At 40.9% G+C, this 21446-nt stretch overlaps 1 protein-coding gene across 1 annotated transcript in view; it reads right to left on the bottom strand.

Moving 5' to 3' along the window:
* The window catches only part of CSMD3 (CUB and Sushi multiple domains 3), a 781433-nt gene that overhangs the window by 11293 nt on the left and 748694 nt on the right, over nucleotides 1-21446 (bottom strand). The window contains exons 63-65 of the mRNA XM_038745631.1: nucleotides 10050-10161; nucleotides 8769-8948; nucleotides 6549-6614 (exon numbers count right to left, since the gene is read on the bottom strand). Coding sequence (XP_038601559.1) covers nucleotides 6549-6614; nucleotides 8769-8948; nucleotides 10050-10161 — 358 coding nt within the window. The remainder of the gene's footprint in view (nucleotides 1-6548; nucleotides 6615-8768; nucleotides 8949-10049; nucleotides 10162-21446) is intronic.

The raw sequence follows: 21446 nt of genomic DNA, 5'->3' as shown, positions 1-21446 counted from the left end.
CAGAAGGAGAGTCAAGCAGAGGCATACCCATGCCATTCCTAGCTTGGCCAGTGGCTAGCGAGTGGACGGCAATCTGCTACAGGTCAAGACTCCCCTATGCTAATCAATCAATCATATTTATTGAGCGCTTACTGTGTGCAGAACACTGTACTAAGCGCTTGGGAAGTACAAGTTGGCATCATATACAGTCCCTACCCAAGAATGGGTTCACAGTCTAAAAGGGGGAGCTGCCTATGCTAGGCAGCAGCAGCATGGAAGAGCGTCTAGAGCAGAGACTAAAGTTTACTGAGTGGAAGGAGGCAATGGTAAACCAATTCTGTATTTTTACCAAGAAAACTCTGTGGATACACTACCGGAGCAACTGCAGATGGTGGTAGGGCGTTCTAGAAGAGATGTGTTCATGGTGTCACTATGGGTCGGAGATGACCAGACAGCATAAGACAAGACTTAAGTGCTGTGGGGCTGGTATGGGGGATGAATAAAGGGAGCAATTCAGGGCAAAGCAGAAGGGAGTGGGAGTGGAGCGATATGTGGAGAATGACATTATAGAAAGATGATCTGAGCAGCAGAGTAAACCATTTCCTGAAGCATGAGATTCGAGAAAGGAGGACCTGTGAGGTAGCTGAAACAAATGACAGTCCAGAATTTGATACGCAACTCGACCATGGAGGTGGATTGGCTCATTGCTGCTCAGATCTATATCTCCTAGAGGACTTTATGGAGCATAAGGCACTATCAGCTGGTCATGTGGTTGTTATTTTTTAGTACTGTGCTTGCTTGTGCAGAGCCAATCACATTCCCTTGTCCTGTGCCTTTATAGTTAGTTGTAAGAAGGTTGGGTAAAGTTTGGGTCCTTCATTGGTTTATACATCATAGTTTAATGAGACACTAACATCCACTGTACCAAATTACGGTCTTCACTGGGAAATCAGAATGGCTGTGGAAGAGTAGTACTCTCCCAAGTGCTTAGTACAGTGCTCTGCACACAGCAAGCACTCCATAAATATGATTGTTTGATAATAGTACTGATTTGTTAAGCCCTTGACTTATAAGCACATACCTTGTGCAGAACACTGTATTAAACACTGAGAAATAATACAGAGGTGGGAATTGGACAGAGTCCTCTCAAGGGGCTCAGAATACATCTGTATATGATCTCAGATACAGATGTTGCGGCACCTTCAATCTGCACAAATACTGGTGACTGAAGGTAGATGTGTGTGGAAATGCCAGTTGTATTTTGTATAGGATTGGAATGAAAAGACGTAAAATATGTGAATTAGCCTTCTGTCTACTCTTCAACTAGGAACAATCCACACTTCTTCAGTGACTGTTGTGAATCAATCAATGGTATTGAGTGCTTATTGTGTAAAAAACACTGTACTAAGCACTTGGGAAAGTATATTAGAGTTGGTAGAGATGATTCCACTCACAAGGAACTTACAGTCTAGAAGGAGAGACAAACATTAAAATAATTACAGAAAGGGGAAATGCAGAGTGTAGGGACATGCATATAAGTGCTGTGGAGCTGAAGGTGGGGTGAATATCAAGATCTTAAGAGGTGCAGTGTATATGAAACACGGATCAGAGGGCAGAAAGGGAAACTGAGGGCAGAAAGGGAAACTTAGGGCAGAAAGGGAAATGGAGGTCTTTTGGAACAGGTGTGATTTTAGGGGGACTTTGAAGGTGGGGAGAGTGGTGGCCTGTCAGACGTGATTGGATATGAAGGAGGAGGGAGTTCCAGATTTGAGGGAGGACATGGCAAGGTGCAGGTGTCAGGACAGATGAGATTGAACAAACCATGCAGGTTGAGTTGTAATAGGAGGAGATCAGCGAGATAAGGTAGGAGGCAGGGTTGCTGGTTTGAGTGGCTTAAACTCAAGCAGCATTAAGCAGCATGGAGAAGCAGCATGGCTCAGTGGAAAGAGCACAGGCTTTGGAGTCAGAGGTTGCTCTCCCGCTTCTAGACTGTGAGCCCATTGTTGGGTAGGGACTGTATCTGTTGCCAAACTGTACTTTCCAAGCACTTAGTACAGTGCTCAATAAGTACTACTGAATGAATGAATAGAGCTTAGGTCCTTCTGATTCCCAGGCCTGTGCTCTATCCACTGGGCCATGCTGCTGCTTTCTTAATAATAATAATAATAATAATGGTATTTGTTAAGTGCTTATTGTATCATCATCATTATCAATCGTATTTATTGAGCGCTTACTATGTGCAGAGCACTGTACTAAGCGCTTGGGAAGTACAAATTGGCCAAGCAATGTATGCCAAGCAATGTTCTTAGCATTGGGGGGAGGGGGGATACAAGGTAATCAGGTTGTCCCATGTGTTGCTCACAGTCTTAATCCCCATTTTACAGATGAAGGAACTGAGGCCCAGAGAAATTAAGTGACTTGCGCAAATTCACACAGCTGACAAGTGGCAGACCTGGAACCCATGACCTCTGACTCCTAAGCCTGTGCTCTTTCCGCTGAGCCACACTGCTTCCCAAGCTGCTTTCTTCTGAAGCCAAGGTACACATTGGCCTCATTTCCATCTGTCTCTTGCTGCTGATATCTTGTTCCATTCGCCCTTCTACCTGACACTCCCTCTCCCTTTACATTTGGCTGGTCACTGCTCTCCCTATCTTCAAGGCCCTTCTGAAATCACACTGCCTCCAGAAGTCTTCTCTGATTCATTTCTCATCTTCCTACCTTATATCCCAAAACTGTTGCTTCAGAACTTTCATGTCACCTAAGGACGAGGGTGCTCACTCCCCCATCTATTTGCATTTTTGCTCATATCTATATACACTCTTGTTTTCTTCTACTTGTAATTTATTTTAGTGTTTGTTTCCCTGGCTAGATTTTAATCTCCTTGACAGTAATGCCCAGCACTTAGAACAGTGCTTTGCACATAGTAGGCACTAAATAAATGCCATTATTATTATTATTATTATGTGCATTAACTCCATTGGATTCTCCTAGTTCTTAGTATAGACTTGTGCACACAGTAAGCATTCAATAAATACTATTGATTGAGTTCTTGAAAAACATTGTACTATGGGAAAATTCCATTATAATAACTATTGATTCAACTGAATTTTAACATTCCATGATATCCTTGTGCCTGACACTTTTTCTGTCAAAATTCCTATAGTTTTGTAATGTCCAATCAGTCAACCAATGCAATTTATTGAGGGCTTACTTTGTGCAGAACACTATATTAAGTACTTTGAAAAGTACAATACAACAGAGTTGGTAGACATATTTCCTGCCCACAACCATTAGAAGAATGTCTCTCACTTTTATGACTCCCTATTTATGGAACTAAATATTGAAAAGTTTCAAATACAAACACAAAAAATCACTGTCCTAAGTGCTGGGGAGAGTAGATATGATCCCTTCCCTCAAGGAGTTTACTGTCTAGTGATCAGAGTATGACATAATTCAGTAAGGCAAGGTTTGGGAAGTGAGCAGCAACTAATGCCACCTTGATCCCTACAACACCAAGCTGCTTGTCTTAACCTGTGGATCATGTTATACCAAAACAAACTCATGAAGTGGAACAAATGCTTTGTAATTATTCCATGAAAATGTGTAACAGCAGAAATGGGCATGCCTATTTATAATATGTAATTATGGCATTTAAGCACTTACTATGTGCCAGGCACTATACTAAGCACTGAGGTGGATACAAGCAACTAGGGTTGGACACAGTCCCTGCCCATGTGGTGCTTACAGTTTCAATCCCCATTTTACAGATGAGGTAACTGAGGCCCAGAGAAGTGAAGTGACTTGCTGAAAGGTCACACAATGGACAAGTGGCAGAGCCGGTGGGATTAGATACATGACCTTCTGTCTCCCAGGCCCATGGTCTATCCACTATACCATGCTGCTTATAGCATATATTAATTAATGATGGCATTTGTTAAGTGCTTACTATGTGCCAAGCCTTGTTCTAAATGCTGGGAGTATCCAAGGTAATCAGGTTGTCCCACATGGGGCTCACAGTCTTAATCCCCATTTTCCAGATGAGGGAACCGAGGCCCAGAGAAGTTGTGACAAGGGACAAGTGGTGGAGCTGGGATTAGAACCCATGACCTCTGACTCCCAAGCCTGGGCTCTTTCCACTGAGCCACACTCTAATTGACTGGAAGAATTGTGCTCTGCACTCAGTGAATCCTGGTTAAATATTCTTCAAATGACTGATAAATATGCCCTAACATAGTGCCTAAGTTCCAAGTAATGTTGTTTTTGTCACTGATTTTAAAAGGATTCAGAAAGGAATAAAATGCTATCAAGTTAATATTGACTATTACCACATGTAAGCCTACTCATTTCTAGTTCCACACTATAGTAACTGGGCTACATCATTAGCTTCACTTGTTTCCATTCAGGCAAATCTATATTTACTCAGCAGGAATTCGGATATTTCACTTTCAGGAAGGGAATGCTATTTAGGACATTAGATGCTATTTACAACACTTCATAGGCCTCAGTACTCTGACAGAGTTCATAGAGGGAGCTGAAAAAGTCAGGCTTCATATTTATAGAATCTTAGTTATTCATATCATTGAGGTAAACTCTCATCATATTACATCATTGAATGGGAAAAAGCTCCATAGAATGAGCATCTGCTGCCACCTTTTGAGAATTTTTCTTCATTAGATTGTTACATAATCTGTTAGGTCCTGTATCAATGATACAATTAGAGGGAGGACAGGTTTGCAGCAGGTGACAGTTTAAGCAGAAGGTTCACATGTCCTGGATAAGTCTCTCCAAAAGAAAATGCTTCCACCCACCATTTCTCTGCTCCTTCCCAATTCTGTTACAGCCTTTCTGGGATGCAGTAACCAGATCTTAACACAGTATTTCAGATGTTTTAATATGGTGGCAAAATTTTGCCTTTGCATTATTCATCTCGGGCAAAATCTTCACATTTCTAAAATAGAAGTGAACCTGAAGTGGTCTAAAAAGGTAATGCCACTTTCACATATGTCCTAATTCATTATTGAGGGAGTGAGAGAGTATACCTCAAAAACTGATACATAATATCATGTGCTCTCCTTTATGGGAGTCTTAATTAGTCTCTCATGCTCAGAGTGTGTCTTGGGAAATTCAGGACACAATTTGAACTAATGGCCTCTTAAAATACAGATATCCAAAAGGACTACATGTTACAATAGAAGCTAGTTATGTACCTGTTTCTAAGGGTGGGAATTACAGTATTAAGCAGTGTTAACTATGATAGCCTACTAGCTGTGGGAGAACTTGGCACCGATGTAGTTGGGCTATTTGAATTCTTGTAACATTCTTATAAGTGCAACAAGAAGCTTTTCATTTTAAAATCGGCTTTTAGATTCTAAATTTTGCTAAAGAAATACGAGCCTAGGTCCACATCCAAATTCCAGAAATCAAGCCAGCCTAGGTGTCCAGTTACCTCTAGGACAGCTTTTATCTCAACCAAAATTACACTCAGATTATGATGTGAGCTAATAACTGTTCTATAAACTCTCCAAAGCTGTTATATCACCACCAAAAGAATTGTTCGTTGATTCTAGTTGCAATAGATGCTTTATCCCAGCAAGAACAGCTTTGTACAACCCAGAGTAATCAAAGGTTTCAAGATATTTATAGGTTGAAAGCAATCCCAGCTAGAATGATGTAAGATCTTGGAAGAGCCAGGTTAATTGGGACCAAAGTCTGACTCTTGCACCACTTCCCTTACAAGTTTTCTTTGCCTCCATGGACCAGTGGTGGTGACAGACCTATCTGCTTTCAGTAGATTTGAAATAACTCCAGTTTTCTTCCTCCCCCACTGCTTTCTTCTCTTCTTCCCCCCACATACCACAGAGTGCTTTCACCAGTCAAAACGGGGTGGTCCTGGGAAGTGTCCTGCTTATCCCACCTATGGACCGCCTAGAACCTTCTATATGTATTTATTTAGCTTGAATTGGGTGGCCTCAACAGAGCAGTGGCATACTCTTCTACTAGTCTGGAAAGCCTGTTAGCTTTCTGTTCTGAACTTCTTTTTCATCATTTGTATAACCAGGGCAACAGCATTTGAAAGAGCTTTCAACTTGCAGTCACATATAAAATGTATTTTGATCTTTCTTTTAATTTACCTTGTAACATTAATGTGCTATTTTCCATTAACTGTTGCAATCATATCAATAGCACACTTCTAAGATGATTAGGGAAATGCAAACAATATTTTGAAATGTGAAAAACTGATATTCAAATTTATTTTCCCCATTTTAAAGGCCATTGGAGTTCACCTTAGTAGAATTACAAGACACAAAGACCTAGTATATTAGAACAAAGTGATTTCTGTGTGTTTGCATCACCTCTGGCCCCTGCAATCTCAAGGTGAATTTATTCACCTTTCAAAATGGGATGGAGTTAGACTCTATAATCAACAAATAACAAGTTCCAAAGGTCTCTTTTTTTTCCACAAGATGAAGGTTTTTAAAGTGCCCTCTTCCAGTCACACTATACTTTTTCTCTCTCATTTCTCCTTGCACACAGAATGAGGCTTTTCAAAATCCAATATGTTTACTAACCACTTAGCTTAGGACTTGGTGTACCCAGTGCCGGTCTAGGATCTTTCACCAATATTTTGGAACCAGCTGTAGAAAGAAAAGAGAGGTAAGAGAACCACCTGTAACAAACCAAAGGAAAATCTCCCCATTTTGCAATAGAAGATATACTACTTTTGTTCTAAACAATATTCTGTTATCAAAGAGTGGAAACAAAAGTGGAAATCATGCAAAAGTATCCTGAGCACTGTGGCTCAAAGGGAGAAATTGAGTGAAATGTTTTCACAGGATTCGTTCTGACCCAAAGAGAAAGTAAGCTCTATAAATTAGAGGAAATAAATGGTCACTGTTAAGAAGTGTCTAGTAATCATTTCTTCCAAACCAAGATGGAGTAGAGATTGAACAATTATCATGTAACTTAGAACACTGAACAGTCAGGTCAAAAATAAAATCCATTTGTGCTTTGTTCTAGCTGGATATCCCAGATTTTAGGCAAAAGGTGCCTCAGAGTCAAGTACAGTGGGCATCATGACTAAGCCCCAATCCTATTCTATCTCATTTAAATTTTAATGTAGACACATTCAATTGAAAGACAATTGGAGATGGTATTTTACGGCAATGAAATTCACACTTTTAACCAGAATAGGTAGTGCCCCACTATCAATGATATGCAACTGGATTCTCAGCACTGCGATGAAGGCACAGTTGAAGCTGAACCTGGTGCATCTCCCAGAACCAAACCAGGCTGAGTCATGCCCACAGATGCTTCAAGAGTAAGATCATTACACTGCCTTTTGGAAATACAGCCAGCAGGCACAGCCTCCCTCAAGCCCCTGATAGGTCTGAGATTCTTCCTAAATTGTTGCCAGGTTCTCTTGTGTTAAGAGAATGATTTCAGGTAGTCCTATGATGACCAGAATATCTGTGCTTAGGTGGGATGAAGAGTGGATGGGACCAAAGAGAGAAGACATTTGGAAGGAGAGGAGAGAATGGGGAAGGGAAGAGAGAAGACTCATGCATCACCACGAAAATTTGCCTGTCACTGAATTTCTGGTGCAGTGGTGGCAATTGTGAGCCAATTCAGGGAGTGCTAGGGCAGGGGAACTGGCTGCTGGGACTTCTGCTTAAGCAATGGCAGTCTGGGTTACTATTCTATGCGCTACTACCCAGGAGGAAGCAACCATGACCCCAGCCTCACTGGCCTGTGCCAAGGTTGGGCCACTAAATCTGAAGCCATCCCTCTTACTGCTGTTCCTACTTGAGCAGTTTCAAAAGCCTGCCCCATTCTTTTCACTTTGGCTTTTGATGCCTACCTGGGTCAGGGCATCAAGGGAAGTTTACCATTTTTTCATGAGCCTAGGAGGGTAATCTCCACACATGGTGAAGGCATCCCCTCATCTTACTGGGATCATCATAGGCCTTTCCTCAGGATTCTTGGAGGGAAGAGGAAACCCCGAGTTCCATGATCATTCTGCCCATTTCAGGTGATCTGGTCACATCATGTGGACCAAAACTCTTCCCTGGAATACCTTTAAAACTATGCTGGGCCCCAATCCTCTACCGACTCTTGTGTCATGGAGCTGGCCCTACAAGCATTTTTAGAGCTCTTGGCCAGCCCATGGACAGGGGAATCCTAAGCCCAGGCATCATAGTGTGCATTTACCCTATGAGCACAGAGACAACAGACAAGACATTTAAAAGGCCTTAAAAATGTGACTGGGAAACATGGCAGATTCACCATCATCAGCCATAGAAATCCAACATGTCCAGCTCCCAAATAACATTATGAGCTACTGAGAGAGGTGAGAGGGGTCAATCCTTATTCAGTTGAGATATATATATCCTTGAACATGGTTAATCAGGGACAGAGATCGATCCTTCCCCTTCTCTAGCTAAACGTGCTTAAACCAGTAGAGAAAATACTCTGTGGTTGTTAGCATTTCAAGCCAGCCTTGTATGCTTCTGAGACAATACATGGGTTATCAATTAATAACTCTAATGATACCAGAAAAAAGATTAAATCATGTGTTGTAACCTGGACCTTTTTTTTTCTGCTGCTGACAAGTCTGAAAATCTAAAGGGTTGCTTCAAGATAGTTGCCACACTGATTTATTTTTGACAATCTAAAGGACAGTAAAATTTTTTTTATTTGAGCAGTTTTCCAAAACATGACACTACAGGCAGCATGGGAGGCTGAAAATCAATGCTGTTTAATGTCATAACAATCTGTTAAACAGAAGTTACCTTCACAAACTGGAACTTTCCCAGTCCACGTGCTGTCAGATCTGCAGACCCTATGCTCTGTTCCGCCAGCTAAAAAGAACCCATCCTGACAGGTGTAAATTAGCGTATAACCATGCAATGGCAGGTCCATTCCAACAACATTTGCATGGGCTGGAGTTTCTGGTTGTTTACAGCTGTGTGCTACCCAGAAAGATGTAAAGAAACATAATTATTTCATTGATGTCTGACTTTATTAGTGAGTCAGATTATAGAATCCACATGTCAGGAATTTGTAAACTATGTTATCTCTTTAAGTTTTTAGGATACTATTTAGTAGGCTGTTGTGTCTTCCTAGAAATTGATATACTTATGTGTGATCCACCAATTTGTGCCCCTAGATTCCTGATAACCCACTGCCCAACAAGTAGCCATTTACACCACAATGTCTCTTGGTTCTGGGGCGCTCATGCGGGGTATGTATCTAAATAAATCAATGGCGTTTATTGAGAGCTTATCAGGACACTAGTCTTTGGTGCTGATTGTTGTTTCCCGGGGTAATGATCCTCCTCATTCACAAGTCACAACTTCTCTGTGCCTCAGATACCCCAGCTGTAAAATAGGGATTAAGACTGTGAGCCCCATGTGGGACAGGGATTGTGTAAGACCTGATTAGCTTGTATCTACCCCAGTGCTTAGAACAGTGCTTGACACATAGTAAGCACTATGTTACAATTGTTATATCCTACTTTGACGACTGTCTTTCCCTACTCGAGTCCATACTTCACAATGATAAATATTCCTTTTAGTGGCATATTTTGATCTGAACAGTCAGCTGTCCTCCTTCTTCCCTATTCTTCTATTTCTACCCTATTCTTTTTTCTGCTTCAAATGGTATTGTTTTTTATTCACATTCATCTGGCTCTGAATATCACATTTCTGACTTACCCATGTTGCTTTATGTTTTCTTTACTCATCTACCTTTTAACATGCACTTTCCTTATAATCTATATACATTCAATGTCAAAAAGAATCAGGGGAGGAAGAAATTCACCTGTGTTGGAACTAGGCACTATCTACATGTACTGTAATCTGGTAGAGAAATTGCAGAAGGGAAATACTCTTGCCAGAGTCAATCCAGGTTATTGATTGAAATCTTATTGTGTGCAAAACATTTTGTACTAAGCACTTGGAAGAACATAATACAGTTGGTAGAAATAATCCCTGCCCTAAAAAAAATCAAATTCTGTTTCCTCTGTGATTAATGAAAGATATACTTTGGTGTTTCCTGATGCTCATACTCACGTATGCATTCTGGCTGAATCCCACTCCATGTGAGATCAGGAAGGCAGGTGCGAGTTGTAGATCCTTGGAGCAGATGTCCCTTTTTGCAACTGAACTGGATAACGTTCCCTACCTAAATCACAGTTTAGAGAAAAGCCATGTCACATGACAGATTCAAATGTGGGTAACATACTGGTTACCGTCATTCATTGGGTTCCAGAAGAAAAGTAGAAAAGAGAGTTAAAATGATTAATTTTGTACAACGGTATAAATCACAATAGTTAATAACAGGCTTTCATAGTCTACTGTCGATGCATTTTGATGATTTATGAGTGATATAATTCATGACCATCTTAACATAATTACAAAACAAATCCACTGGAACTTAAAGAGGTTATCATTTTTAGCTTGACTAGTTAGTGCATTTCAAAGCTTTGACTTCAGTGGTCCCATAGTGTGCTGGAAGTTCTTAAAGAGTCTGACTTATTCCAAGGTATAACTTTCTGTTACTCATAGATCTTAGTTCCATGTTTGCAAGTGCAATAATCTTATTCCGTCTAATCTGCCAAACACTGAACATTTAGCCCTTCATCCAGTCAGTCATTAGTATTTATTGGGCACCTCCTGTGGGCAATGCACCACAGTAAATGCTTAAAAAAGCGCAATAGGGATACTATAATGGGTGAACAGACTGGACTGGCAAAGGGAGAGTCTGAGAACACTGAAGAGACTGACACAGTAGGTTAGCTATACAGGTTAGTACAATATTCTGCACATGGTCAGTACTCAGTAGATACCATTGACTAAGTTCCTTATGGGCAGCGATTATGTACTGTACCCCCATCGAGATCTTAAGTACAGTGTTCTACACACAGTAAGCATTCAATAAATGGCCTTGATTGATTGATTGAAATGACAAGTGCCTGAACCAGGGTAATAGCTGGACCTCTGATATGCTGTAGAGGATAAAGCAACAAAGACAACGTGAGAGTTGCAAAAGGAGTCAAGGAAATATCAAGGTTATGGGCTTTTGTAGACAGGGAGGATAATAGTGTTGTCAACTGTGATGAAAAAGTTAGGTGGAGGAGTGGATATGAGGGAAGATGAGAGGTTCAGCTTTAGATACATGAAGCTTAGGTTTTATTAGGAGTTTTCAGGGACCTTCTGTGCTCAGCGTTGAAAGAAAGAGGCAGATCAAGGAGCAACCTACATCAAATTGCATTTGCATTCATGTTGAGATCTAAGGAAATTTTGATTTTCTTCAAATCAGCATCCCGGAATGACATGAAGACACTATTTTGTAGACTGTGAGCCCCTTCTAGAATGTGAGCCCATTGTTGGGTAGGGACTGCCTACATCTGTTCAACTATCATCTCTACGCTGATGACACCCACATCTACATCTCTGCCCCTGCTCTCTCCCCCCCATCCAGGCTCGCATCTCCTCCTTCAGGACATCTCCATCTGGATGTCTGCCTGCCACCTAAAACTCAACATGTCCAAGACTGAACTCCTTGTCTTCCCTCCCAAACCCTGCCCTCTTCCTGACTTTCCCATCTCTGTTGACGGCACTACCATCCTTCCCGTCTCACAAGCCCACAACCTTGGTGTCATCCTCGACTCCGCTCTCTCATTCACCCCTCACATCCAAGCCGTCACCAAAACCTGCCGGTCTCAGCTCCGCAACATTGCCAAGATCTGCCCTTTCCTCTCCATCCACACCGCTACCCTTCACGTTCAAGCTCTCATCCTATCCCGTCTGGACTACTGCATCAGCCTTCTCTCTGATCTCCTGTCCTCGTGTCTCTCCCCACTTCAATCCATACTTCATGCTGCTGCCCGGATTGTCTTTGTCCAGAAATGCTCTGGGCATGTTACTCCCCTCCTCAAAAATCTCCAGTGGCTACCAATCAATCTGCGCATCAGGCAGAAACTCCTCACCCTGGGCTTCAAGGCTGTCCATCACCTCGCCCCCTCCTACCTCACATGCCTTCTCTCCTTCTCCAGCCCAGCCTGCACCCTCCGCTCCTCTGCCGCTAATCTCCTCACTGTACCTCATTCTCGCCTGTCCCGCCATCGACCCCCAGCCCACGTCATCCCCTGGGCCTGGAATGCCCTCCCTCTGCCCATCCGCCAAGCTAGCTCTCTTCCTCCCTTCAAGGCCCTACTGAGAGCTCACCTACTCCAGGAGGCCTTCCCAGACTGAGCCCCTTCCTTCCTCTTCCCCTCGTCCCCCTGTCCATCCCCCCCATCTTACCTCCTTCCCTTCCCCACAGCACCTATATATATGTATATATGTTTGTACATATATATATATATATGTTTGTACATATTTGTACATATATGTTTGTACATATATGTTTGTACATATTTGTTACTCTATTTTACTTGTACATATCTATTCTATTTATTTTATTAGTATGTTTGGTTTTGTTCTCTGTCTCCCCCTTTTAGACTGTGAGCCCACTGTTGGGTAGGGACTGTCTCCATATGTTGCCAACTTGTACTTCCCAAGCGCTTAGTACAGTGCTCTGCACACAGTAAGTGCTCAATAAATATGATTGATGATGATGATGATCTGTTGCTGAATTGTACTTTCCAAGCACTTAGTACAGTGCTCTGCACACAGTAAGGGCTCAATAAATGCAATTGAATGAACATATGAATGTACCTTCACTTGATTTCATAAATACTTAAATGAAGTATATACATATACTAAACTATATATATAATTATATTTAAGTATACATTTAAGTATTTATATTTTATATATATATATATATATATATATAAGCATTTTCACATATGAAATGCTTTGTCTAAAATTAGTCTGGAAAACCATATATCTTAAAATCTGGTAACATTTAAAAAAATATGTTAGCAATACACTGCAAAATAGTCCATATGATTCAAGAGAATACTTTAATTAAGACATTGATTTTTAGAATAAAATTAACAGTCAAGTTTTTCTCAGGAACATTGATTACATAACAACTCATCAACATACTAAAATGTTAAATAGAATTAAAAGGTATTCTCGCTATGATTAAAAATGATCTAAATCTGATCCTACCTCAAAACCAAATTCTGTAACATCAACAATTTTCAGTTATCAATCTGATTTACTGTTTAACTCCTTACAGTAACACTAAAGGCACTACATTAGACTGGAGGGTAGCAGAGGTTAGCGCTAACCAGAATCAGTTAACAACTATTATTGAGTGCTTATTCTGCACAGAGCACTGCACTAAGTACTTACTTGGGAGAATACAATACAATAGAGTTGGTAGATTCAATCCCTGACCTCAAGGGAATGGTCGGGAATATTCCATCAGTAAAATCAGTGTTGATATGTCTGTTCAAGTAGCAACTATTTGAAAACAGAAATCTGCTGTTTTGCTCATTGGAAGGAATGGCTTTACTCAAACACTGAGCCAGAAAGCAGCACTTTCTGGTCCTAAAAGCAGCATAGCATGTATCAGGAAGTAGCACAGGGGATATTCCTGAGCCAGGGCACATGGAAAGCTGGCTCACACTCCTGTGTTCCCGCTCTTTCATCCAGCAGTGACTGGATTTTATCACACTCACTGGACAGGGACAAAGTAATTGTCTTTATTAATCCTTTACTTTGTGCCCAGCACTCTACTAATCAATGGGAGAGAATACACAAGTGACAATTAGACACTCACTCTTCTCTCTCCAATCCCCTGTAATTCCCACTTGCCATGACAGCAGTGTCTGGCTGTTGTGTCAATAAGGGAAAAGTTTTACTCTCCTCCCTGCCACCACCTACAGTGTGTAAAGAAAGATGTTTTATTGTTAAGACGAACATGTTCCCCAGCAACTGGATTCACTTTTCTGTCGATCATAGTTAGTTTTTGAAACACTTCATATCACCTTGATCAGTCACACTCCATGCTCCTTTCATTTTACAAGTACTTATGAATCTGTGCAATTATTCCTGTCAATATGGTTTTAAATCATCCACAAAAATGGTCCTAACGTTTTCTAACTCCAGATGTACTCTAAATTCATTGCATAGAATCAGATACCCCCAAATATATTCTGTGACTGAGAAGCAGCAATCAGTGGTATTCACTGAGTGCTTACTGTGTGCAGAGCTTTGTACTAAGCTCTTATCATGCCTTCAAGACATCTTTACTTGGATGTTCTCCCATCACCTCAAACTTAACATCTCAAAAACAGAATTTCTTATCTTACCTCCCAAACAGTATCCTCCCCTTGACTTTCCCATCATTATAAATGGCACCACCATCCTTCCTGTCTCTCAAGCCTGTAACCTTGGCATTATTCTTGACTCCTCTCTCTCATTCAACCCACATATTATCCATAACAAAACACTGTTGGTTCCACCGTCACAATATCACTAAAATCCACCCTTTCCTTTCCACTTTAATCCAAGCACTTATCCTATCCCACTTTGATTACCGTAGCAGCCTCCTTGCTGATCTCCCTGCCTCCTGTCTCTGCCCACTCTAGTTCATATGCCAATCTGCTTCACGGATCATTTTTCAAAAAAAAGTGCTCAGGACATATTTCTCCACTCCTCAAGATACTCCAGCGTTGCTCATCCAGCTCCACATCAAACAAAAACTCCTCACCACTGGTTGTACAGCTCTCAATCACCTTGCCCCCTTTACCGCACCTTGCTACTCTTCTACTACAACCCAGTCTACACACTTCGCTCCTCTAATGCTAACCTTCTCACTATACCTTGATTTAATCTATCTCACTGCCAACCTCTCTCCCACGTCCTCTCTCTGGCCTGGAACATCATCCTTCTGCATAACCGAGAGACAATTACTCTCCCCCTCTTCAGAAGCCTTATTAAAAACATATCTCCTCCAAGAGGCCTGTCCTGACTAATCCCTCCTTTCCTCTTCTCCCTTTCACTTCTGCTCCCTTTATTCACCATCACCCTCCCAGCCCAATGGCACTTGTGTCCATAGCTATAATTTATTTATTTATATAGGCATATTGTCTGTCTTCTCCTCTAGAATGTAAGCTCATCGTGGGCAGGGAAATTGTCCTTCTATTGTTGGACAACAATAGCACTCTCCCAATAAGCACTCTCCCAAGTGCTTATACAGTGCTTTGCACATAGTAAGCATTCAATAAATAAGACTGAATGAGTGAGAGTATAACACAACATTATTAGTAGACATGTTCCCTACCCACAATGAGCCTTCAGTCTAAAGCATAGCCTAGAGGAAAAGGCATGGGCCTGGAATTGAGAAGACTGTATGGTAATCCCAGCTCTGACATATGCCTGCTCTGTGGGATATAGGACCGGTCACTAACTGTGCCTCCACTTCTTCATCTGTAAATGGGGATTCAGTATCATCATCATCATCAATCGTATTTATTGAGCGCTTGCTATGTGCAGAGCACTGTACTAAGCGCTTGGGAAGTACAAATTGGCAACATATAGAGACAGTCCCTACCCAACAGTGGGCTCACAGTCTAAAAGACTAAAATTCAGTACCTATTATCACTCCCTCAGGCTGTGAGCCACATGAAACACATAGCAAACAGAGCAGTAAACACTTAAGTTTTATTTTAGGCTATTGGCTAAATCAATCGGTATTATTTACTGAGTGCTTACTGTGTGTAGAACACTGTCCTAAATGCTTGGGACAGTACAATACAACAGAGTTGAGAGACACTTTTCACAATGAGCTTACTGTCTAGAGATTAAACACAATGCTTTAACATACAAAATGGAGGAAAATGGGACACACTGAAATTCTAAAATGTTATGTGGGAGTGAGGTACTGAGTCTGATCTGCTTTTATAAAGTCTTCCTCAGCTATTAGTGCAGTGCTTAGCACATAAGTGCTTAACAAATGCATTTGTACAATTATTTGTATTATTGTAATACAGTAGACCACTACATGAGTCTATTCAAGGAAAATTGATTTCTTGCTAATCAACTTGATTACATCTTGCCTATTTCTAAATAGCTCTACTGTAATATGACATGTTACCAAAGTTAACCAAAGGCTGTTTGGCACTCCTTGCTTTTTCATTTAAATAAAGCACAGAGAAGTTGGAACCAAAAAGGATTATCTAGAAACTGCTTCAAATTGGCCCACTGCCATGCTCTACTTGATTCGACATCAAGTAGCTAATGATGCCAATAATATGTGGGTCAGATAAACTCTTCACCATTGGGTTTAAAGAACTCAATCACCTTTCCCCTTTCTATCTCACGTTGTTACTCTCCTATTACATCCCAGCCTGCACACTTCAGTCCTCAAATGATAACCTTCTCACCGTGCCTTATCTCATCTATCTTGCCACTAACCTCTCACCCAAATCCTGTCTCTGGTCTGGAGTGCCTTTATCCCCTGTTGAGGATATGAGGAGGGAAGTAGGGAGTGCCAGTCATTGAAGAAGATGAAGGGACAGAGCCCAGGGCCTCAGGGAGGAGGAAAATTGAAGAGGCAGCAAAAAGGCAGCAGAAAAAAGGTCCTGGGAAGCATACTCTCTCACCCATCTCCCCTGCAATCCCAGAACAACCCACTTTATTTCCAGCACTGCTCTGCTTTATCTATATCTGTAGTAAGAGTCCCCCAAGGTGACTAGCTCAAGTGAGCTAAAACTTGAGGGATATTTTTACCTTACACCCTTTTCCAGCAAACTCCCCCAAACAAAATTTAAGGTAGCCATGCAGACAACACATTGTCTTTGGTTTCTCATAATCAGGCAATCAAATTTAGCATTTATTGCTTTAAACCTCAGCGTCTTTCCAGTGCATAGTGCTAATCAAATCTCTATTTCAGGAATTATCCTATTTGGGAATCTAGTTCTGCCAGGATTACTGCAGCATTCACCAAGCAATCAATTGGGTCCCGCCTGGAGTTTCTTATCACAGCTTCCTTGGATAACTTTAAATGAAGAATAGCTAAATCTGGGACTACTTAGCTGAATAACACCAATCTCAGTCTCATGAGAGACTTGGCTGAATAACACAATCTCAGTGTTTCTGAGTCCAACACTCTGGCCAGGGCCATGTTGGGAAATTTTAATGGCACACTAGATTAAAAGGGAGAAGAAAAAAACAAAACCTCACTCCCACACAATATTTTAGAATTTCAGTGTGTCCCATTTTCTTCCATATTGTATGTTAAAGCATTGTGTTCAATCTTTAGACAGTAAGCTCATTGTGGGAAGTATCTCTCAACTCTGTTGTACTGTCCCAAGCATTTAGTACAGTGTTCTATATACAGTCAGCACTCAGTAAATAATATTGATTGCCTTAATAGCAAATAGCCTTAAAATAGCAAATAGCTATTAAAATAGCTTATTAATAAGCTATTAATAAGCTATTAAAATAGCTTAAAATAGCAAATAGCCTTAAAAATCTTCAGTGTTTACTGCTTCATTTTATTATGTGTTTTTTTCCCCTCACTTCAGTCACTCAATTGTATTTATTGAGTGCTTACTGTGTGTAGCAGAGCACTGTACTAAGGGGTTGGAAAGTACAATTTGGCAACAAAGATAATCGATCAATCAATCAATCGTATTTATTGAGCGCTTACTGTGTGCAGAGCACTGTACTAAGCTCTTGGGATGTACAAGTTGGCAACATATAGAGACAGTCCCTACCCAACAGCGGGTTCACAGTCAAAAAGAGAACAAAACCAAACATACTAACAAAATAAAATAAATAGAATAAATATGTACAAGTAAAATAAATAAATAGAGTAATAAATATGTACAAACATATATACATATATACAGGTGCTGTGGGGAAGGGAAGGAGGTAAGGTGGGGGGGTGGAGAGGGGGCGAGGAAGGAAGGATATCAATCAATCAGTGGAATCAGATCCATCCATTGATCAATAGTACTGATTGTGGAGATATTCACTGAGCACTATAATAAAATAATAATGATCATGATGGTATTTCTTAAGCACTTACTATATGCCAAGCACTGTTCTAAGCAATGGGGTAGATACAAGGTAATAAGGTTGTCCCATGGGAGGCTCACAGTCTTAATCCCCATTTTACAGATGAGGTAACTGAGGCACTGAGAAGTTAAGTGACTTGCCCAAAGTCACACAGCTGACAAGTGGCGGAGCGAGGATGGGCTATTCTATTTAGCCCTTCTCCAGTCCGTACTTCACTACCCAGATCAGTTTCTAAACATCATTCCACCCCACTTCCCCACCCCTCAAGTACTTCAAATTGTTGCCCATTCCTCTCACATGGAGCAGAAACTCTTGACTGTTTGTTTTCAAGTGCTCAGTGAGCTCTCACCTCACAACTTATCCATGTTATTCTCCCACTGCTTTCAGACACCATTTTTTCCTCTAATGTCTGTTTCTCCTACTAGACTGTAAGTTCACTGTGGGCAGGGAATGTGTCAGTTTATTGTTGTGTTGTATGCTCCCCAGCGCTTAGTACAGTGCTCTGCACACACTAAGTGCCAAATAAATATGGTTGACTGACTGACTAAAGTCAACCTACTCACTGGGCCTCACTCTCAACTCTCTTGCTGTCAACCTTTGCTCACGCCCTCCTCTCTTGCCTGGAACTCCCACTACCATCATATTGATCAGACAAATACTCCTCACCTTTTCAAAGCCTGACTAAAATAATATCTAACAACAATAATTATGTAATGTAATAATGTAATAATGGCATTTGTTAAGTGCGTACTATGTGCAAAGCACTGTTCTAAGCTCTGGGGAGATACAAGGTGATCAGGTTGTCCCTCGTGGGGCTCACAGTCTTAATCCCCATTTTACAGATGAGGGAACTGAGGCTCAGAGAAGTTAAGTGACTTGCCCAAGGTCACACAGCAGACATGTGGTAGAGCCGGGATTTGAACCCATGGCCTCTGGTTCCCAAGCCCGGGCTCTTTCCACTGAGCCATGCTGCTTCTCTTATATTTGTTAAGCACTAACGATGCAAAAGCACTGTGCTAAGCATTGGAATAGATACAACTGATTATCAATCAATGATATTTACTGAGAGCTTAATGTGTGCAGAGCACCTTACTAGGTACTTGGGAGAATATCACAGTTAGTAGACCCAGTCCTTGCCCACAAGGAGCTTACAGGCTAGAGGAGTATATTGAAATTAAAATGAATTATGGATTCATTCAGTCATTCAGTAGCATTTATTGAGTGCTTACTGTGTGCTTAAGAGCTTGGAAAGTACAATTTGGCAACAGATACAGTCCCTACCCAACAACAGGTTCACAGGCTGTGTAAGGTCAGTGGGGCCAAGGATGGGATGATTATCAAATGCTTAAAGGGTACAGGCAACATAGAAGGGAGAGGGATAGAGGAAATGAACGCTTAGTTGGGGAAGGCCTCTTGGAAGAGGTAATGTGATTCTAATAAAGCTTCAAAAGCATGGAGACTAGTGGTTTGTTGTACATGAATGAGGTGGGAGTTCCTGGCCAGAGAGAGAACAAGGGCAAGGGGTTAGCAGTGAGATGGACACAATCAGGGTACAGTGAGTACGCTGGAGCTAGAGCCGCTGAGCTGTGGAAGATCACTGAGTGAGGTAGGATGGGACAAACTGGTTGAGTACTTTAAAGCCAATGGTAAAAAGTTTTTCTTTGATACAGATGTGCATAGGCAGCCATTGGAATTTCTTAAGGAGTGGGAAGATGTGGAAGGAACCGTTTCAGAAAATGATCCGGGCAGCAGAGTGAAATATAAGTTAGAGTGGGGAGAGACAGCAAGGAGGCAGGTGCAGGAGTAAAGGCAGGAAAGGATAAGTTCAGCAGGATAAGGACCAGCATGTTTGACTGGAGAGGAAAGCTCAGATTTTAGCAATGTTGTGAAGGGAGAACCAACAGGATTTGGTGACATACTGATGAATAAGTGGGTGGATTTCTAGACTGTGAGCCTGTTGTTGGGTAGGGATTGTCTCTCTCTGTTGCCAAATTGTACTTTCCAAGTGCCTACTACAGTGCTCTGCACATAGTAAGTGTTCAATAAATATGACTGACAATGAATGAGAGAGATGACTAGAGAACAATGCCAAGGTTATGGATTAGTGAAGGTAGCATTTTTGTCTACAGTGGTGGAAAAGACAAAGGGAAAATGGGGTTTGGGCGGGAAGGTAAGGTGTTCAGTTTTGGACATGCTTGGTTTTAGGAGAGATGTCCTGAAGGCAGTAAAAAATGCTGGATTGCAGGTAAGGACAGAGATCAGGGCTGGAGATGTAGATTTGAGGTCTTTAATAAAAGTTGTAGATTAATGAGTTAAAAAAATAGGAGAGTTTTATCTGCACTATCTAAAAACTCTCCTAACAGTTTATTTTGTTATTTTGCATTTGTAAAATGCTGACACTTCCTCTATTCACTTCATTGGTTTAATGTCATAGACATTAAAAAAATCACAATTTCTAGGACTGGTGGAAGCCTTATTTAACAAGATGTGATTGAGAGAAGGACAGCATGGCTTAATAGATGAAAGAGTCTTAGAAAGCAAGGAATTTGTATTTCAGACAGGTCTGTGCCTCTCTGACCAAAGCAAATCACTTTATCGCTTCTTCAGTTTCTAAGTTCATTAGGCAGGGCTCAATGCTCTTGGCAGCTATCCATTTCACAGAAGCGAAGATTAACTGATAAATGCTTTCGAAGGAATGAAGCATGTTGGTTTTGTGGTAGGGAAACTCTATTAATGTAATTTCCTTGGAGGGAGCATAATGAAAATTATTTTTAATAATAGGATAGGTGTTTTACTGAATACTTTTCTTAAAATTGGCTTTCCTCCAGGTTCACATTCCAGTCACATAGAATACCACATACGGGAACCTTGACAGTGATTACATTTGGGCTATATCTAAATTGGCTATTTTATTTTAGAATGCAGAATACAATTTGTATCCCCTTAGGCTCCTTAAATGCAAGTAATAGCTGAATCACTACAAAACAAGTAAATTGGACAAAGGACAAGAATGTCTGGGACACAATGACTGAATGTAACTAAAGATTCTAATATAAAGACTACCATTTTATCCGTCCGACTGCCTATTGAAGAACTAGTTTATGTTTAGAATGTATTGGACAATTCCTATGTAAATAATAATGTAAAATATTTCAAAAGTCTAGCCTATTTTTAATATGCAGCTTTTGTATTAGATTCACAAATGACTATCTATGAGATGTCTATTTATAACTCCTTTCCCTTTCAGAAACAAAAGAGTGCTAGCTCTTTTCTATCCTGAGCTTGGGAGGGAGATGGGTTGACTGGTTCACCCTTCTTTCTTCTCTCTTAAACTAAGGCAGGTATTACAAACATGATAAGGTTAGGAGAAATTGGCTTACATTGCAGATGATACCCCCCATCCCGTCCCATATCACTTGTGTACATATATATACATATTTATTATTCTATTTATTTTATTAATGTGTATATAGCTTTAATTCT

This window comes from Tachyglossus aculeatus, chromosome 4 (genome assembly GCF_015852505.1).
Source record: "Tachyglossus aculeatus isolate mTacAcu1 chromosome 4, mTacAcu1.pri, whole genome shotgun sequence".
NCBI lineage: Eukaryota > Metazoa > Chordata > Mammalia > Monotremata > Tachyglossidae > Tachyglossus > Tachyglossus aculeatus.
Note: the sequence above shows the minus strand (reverse complement) of the source record. Positions and strands in the feature narration are given on the sequence as shown.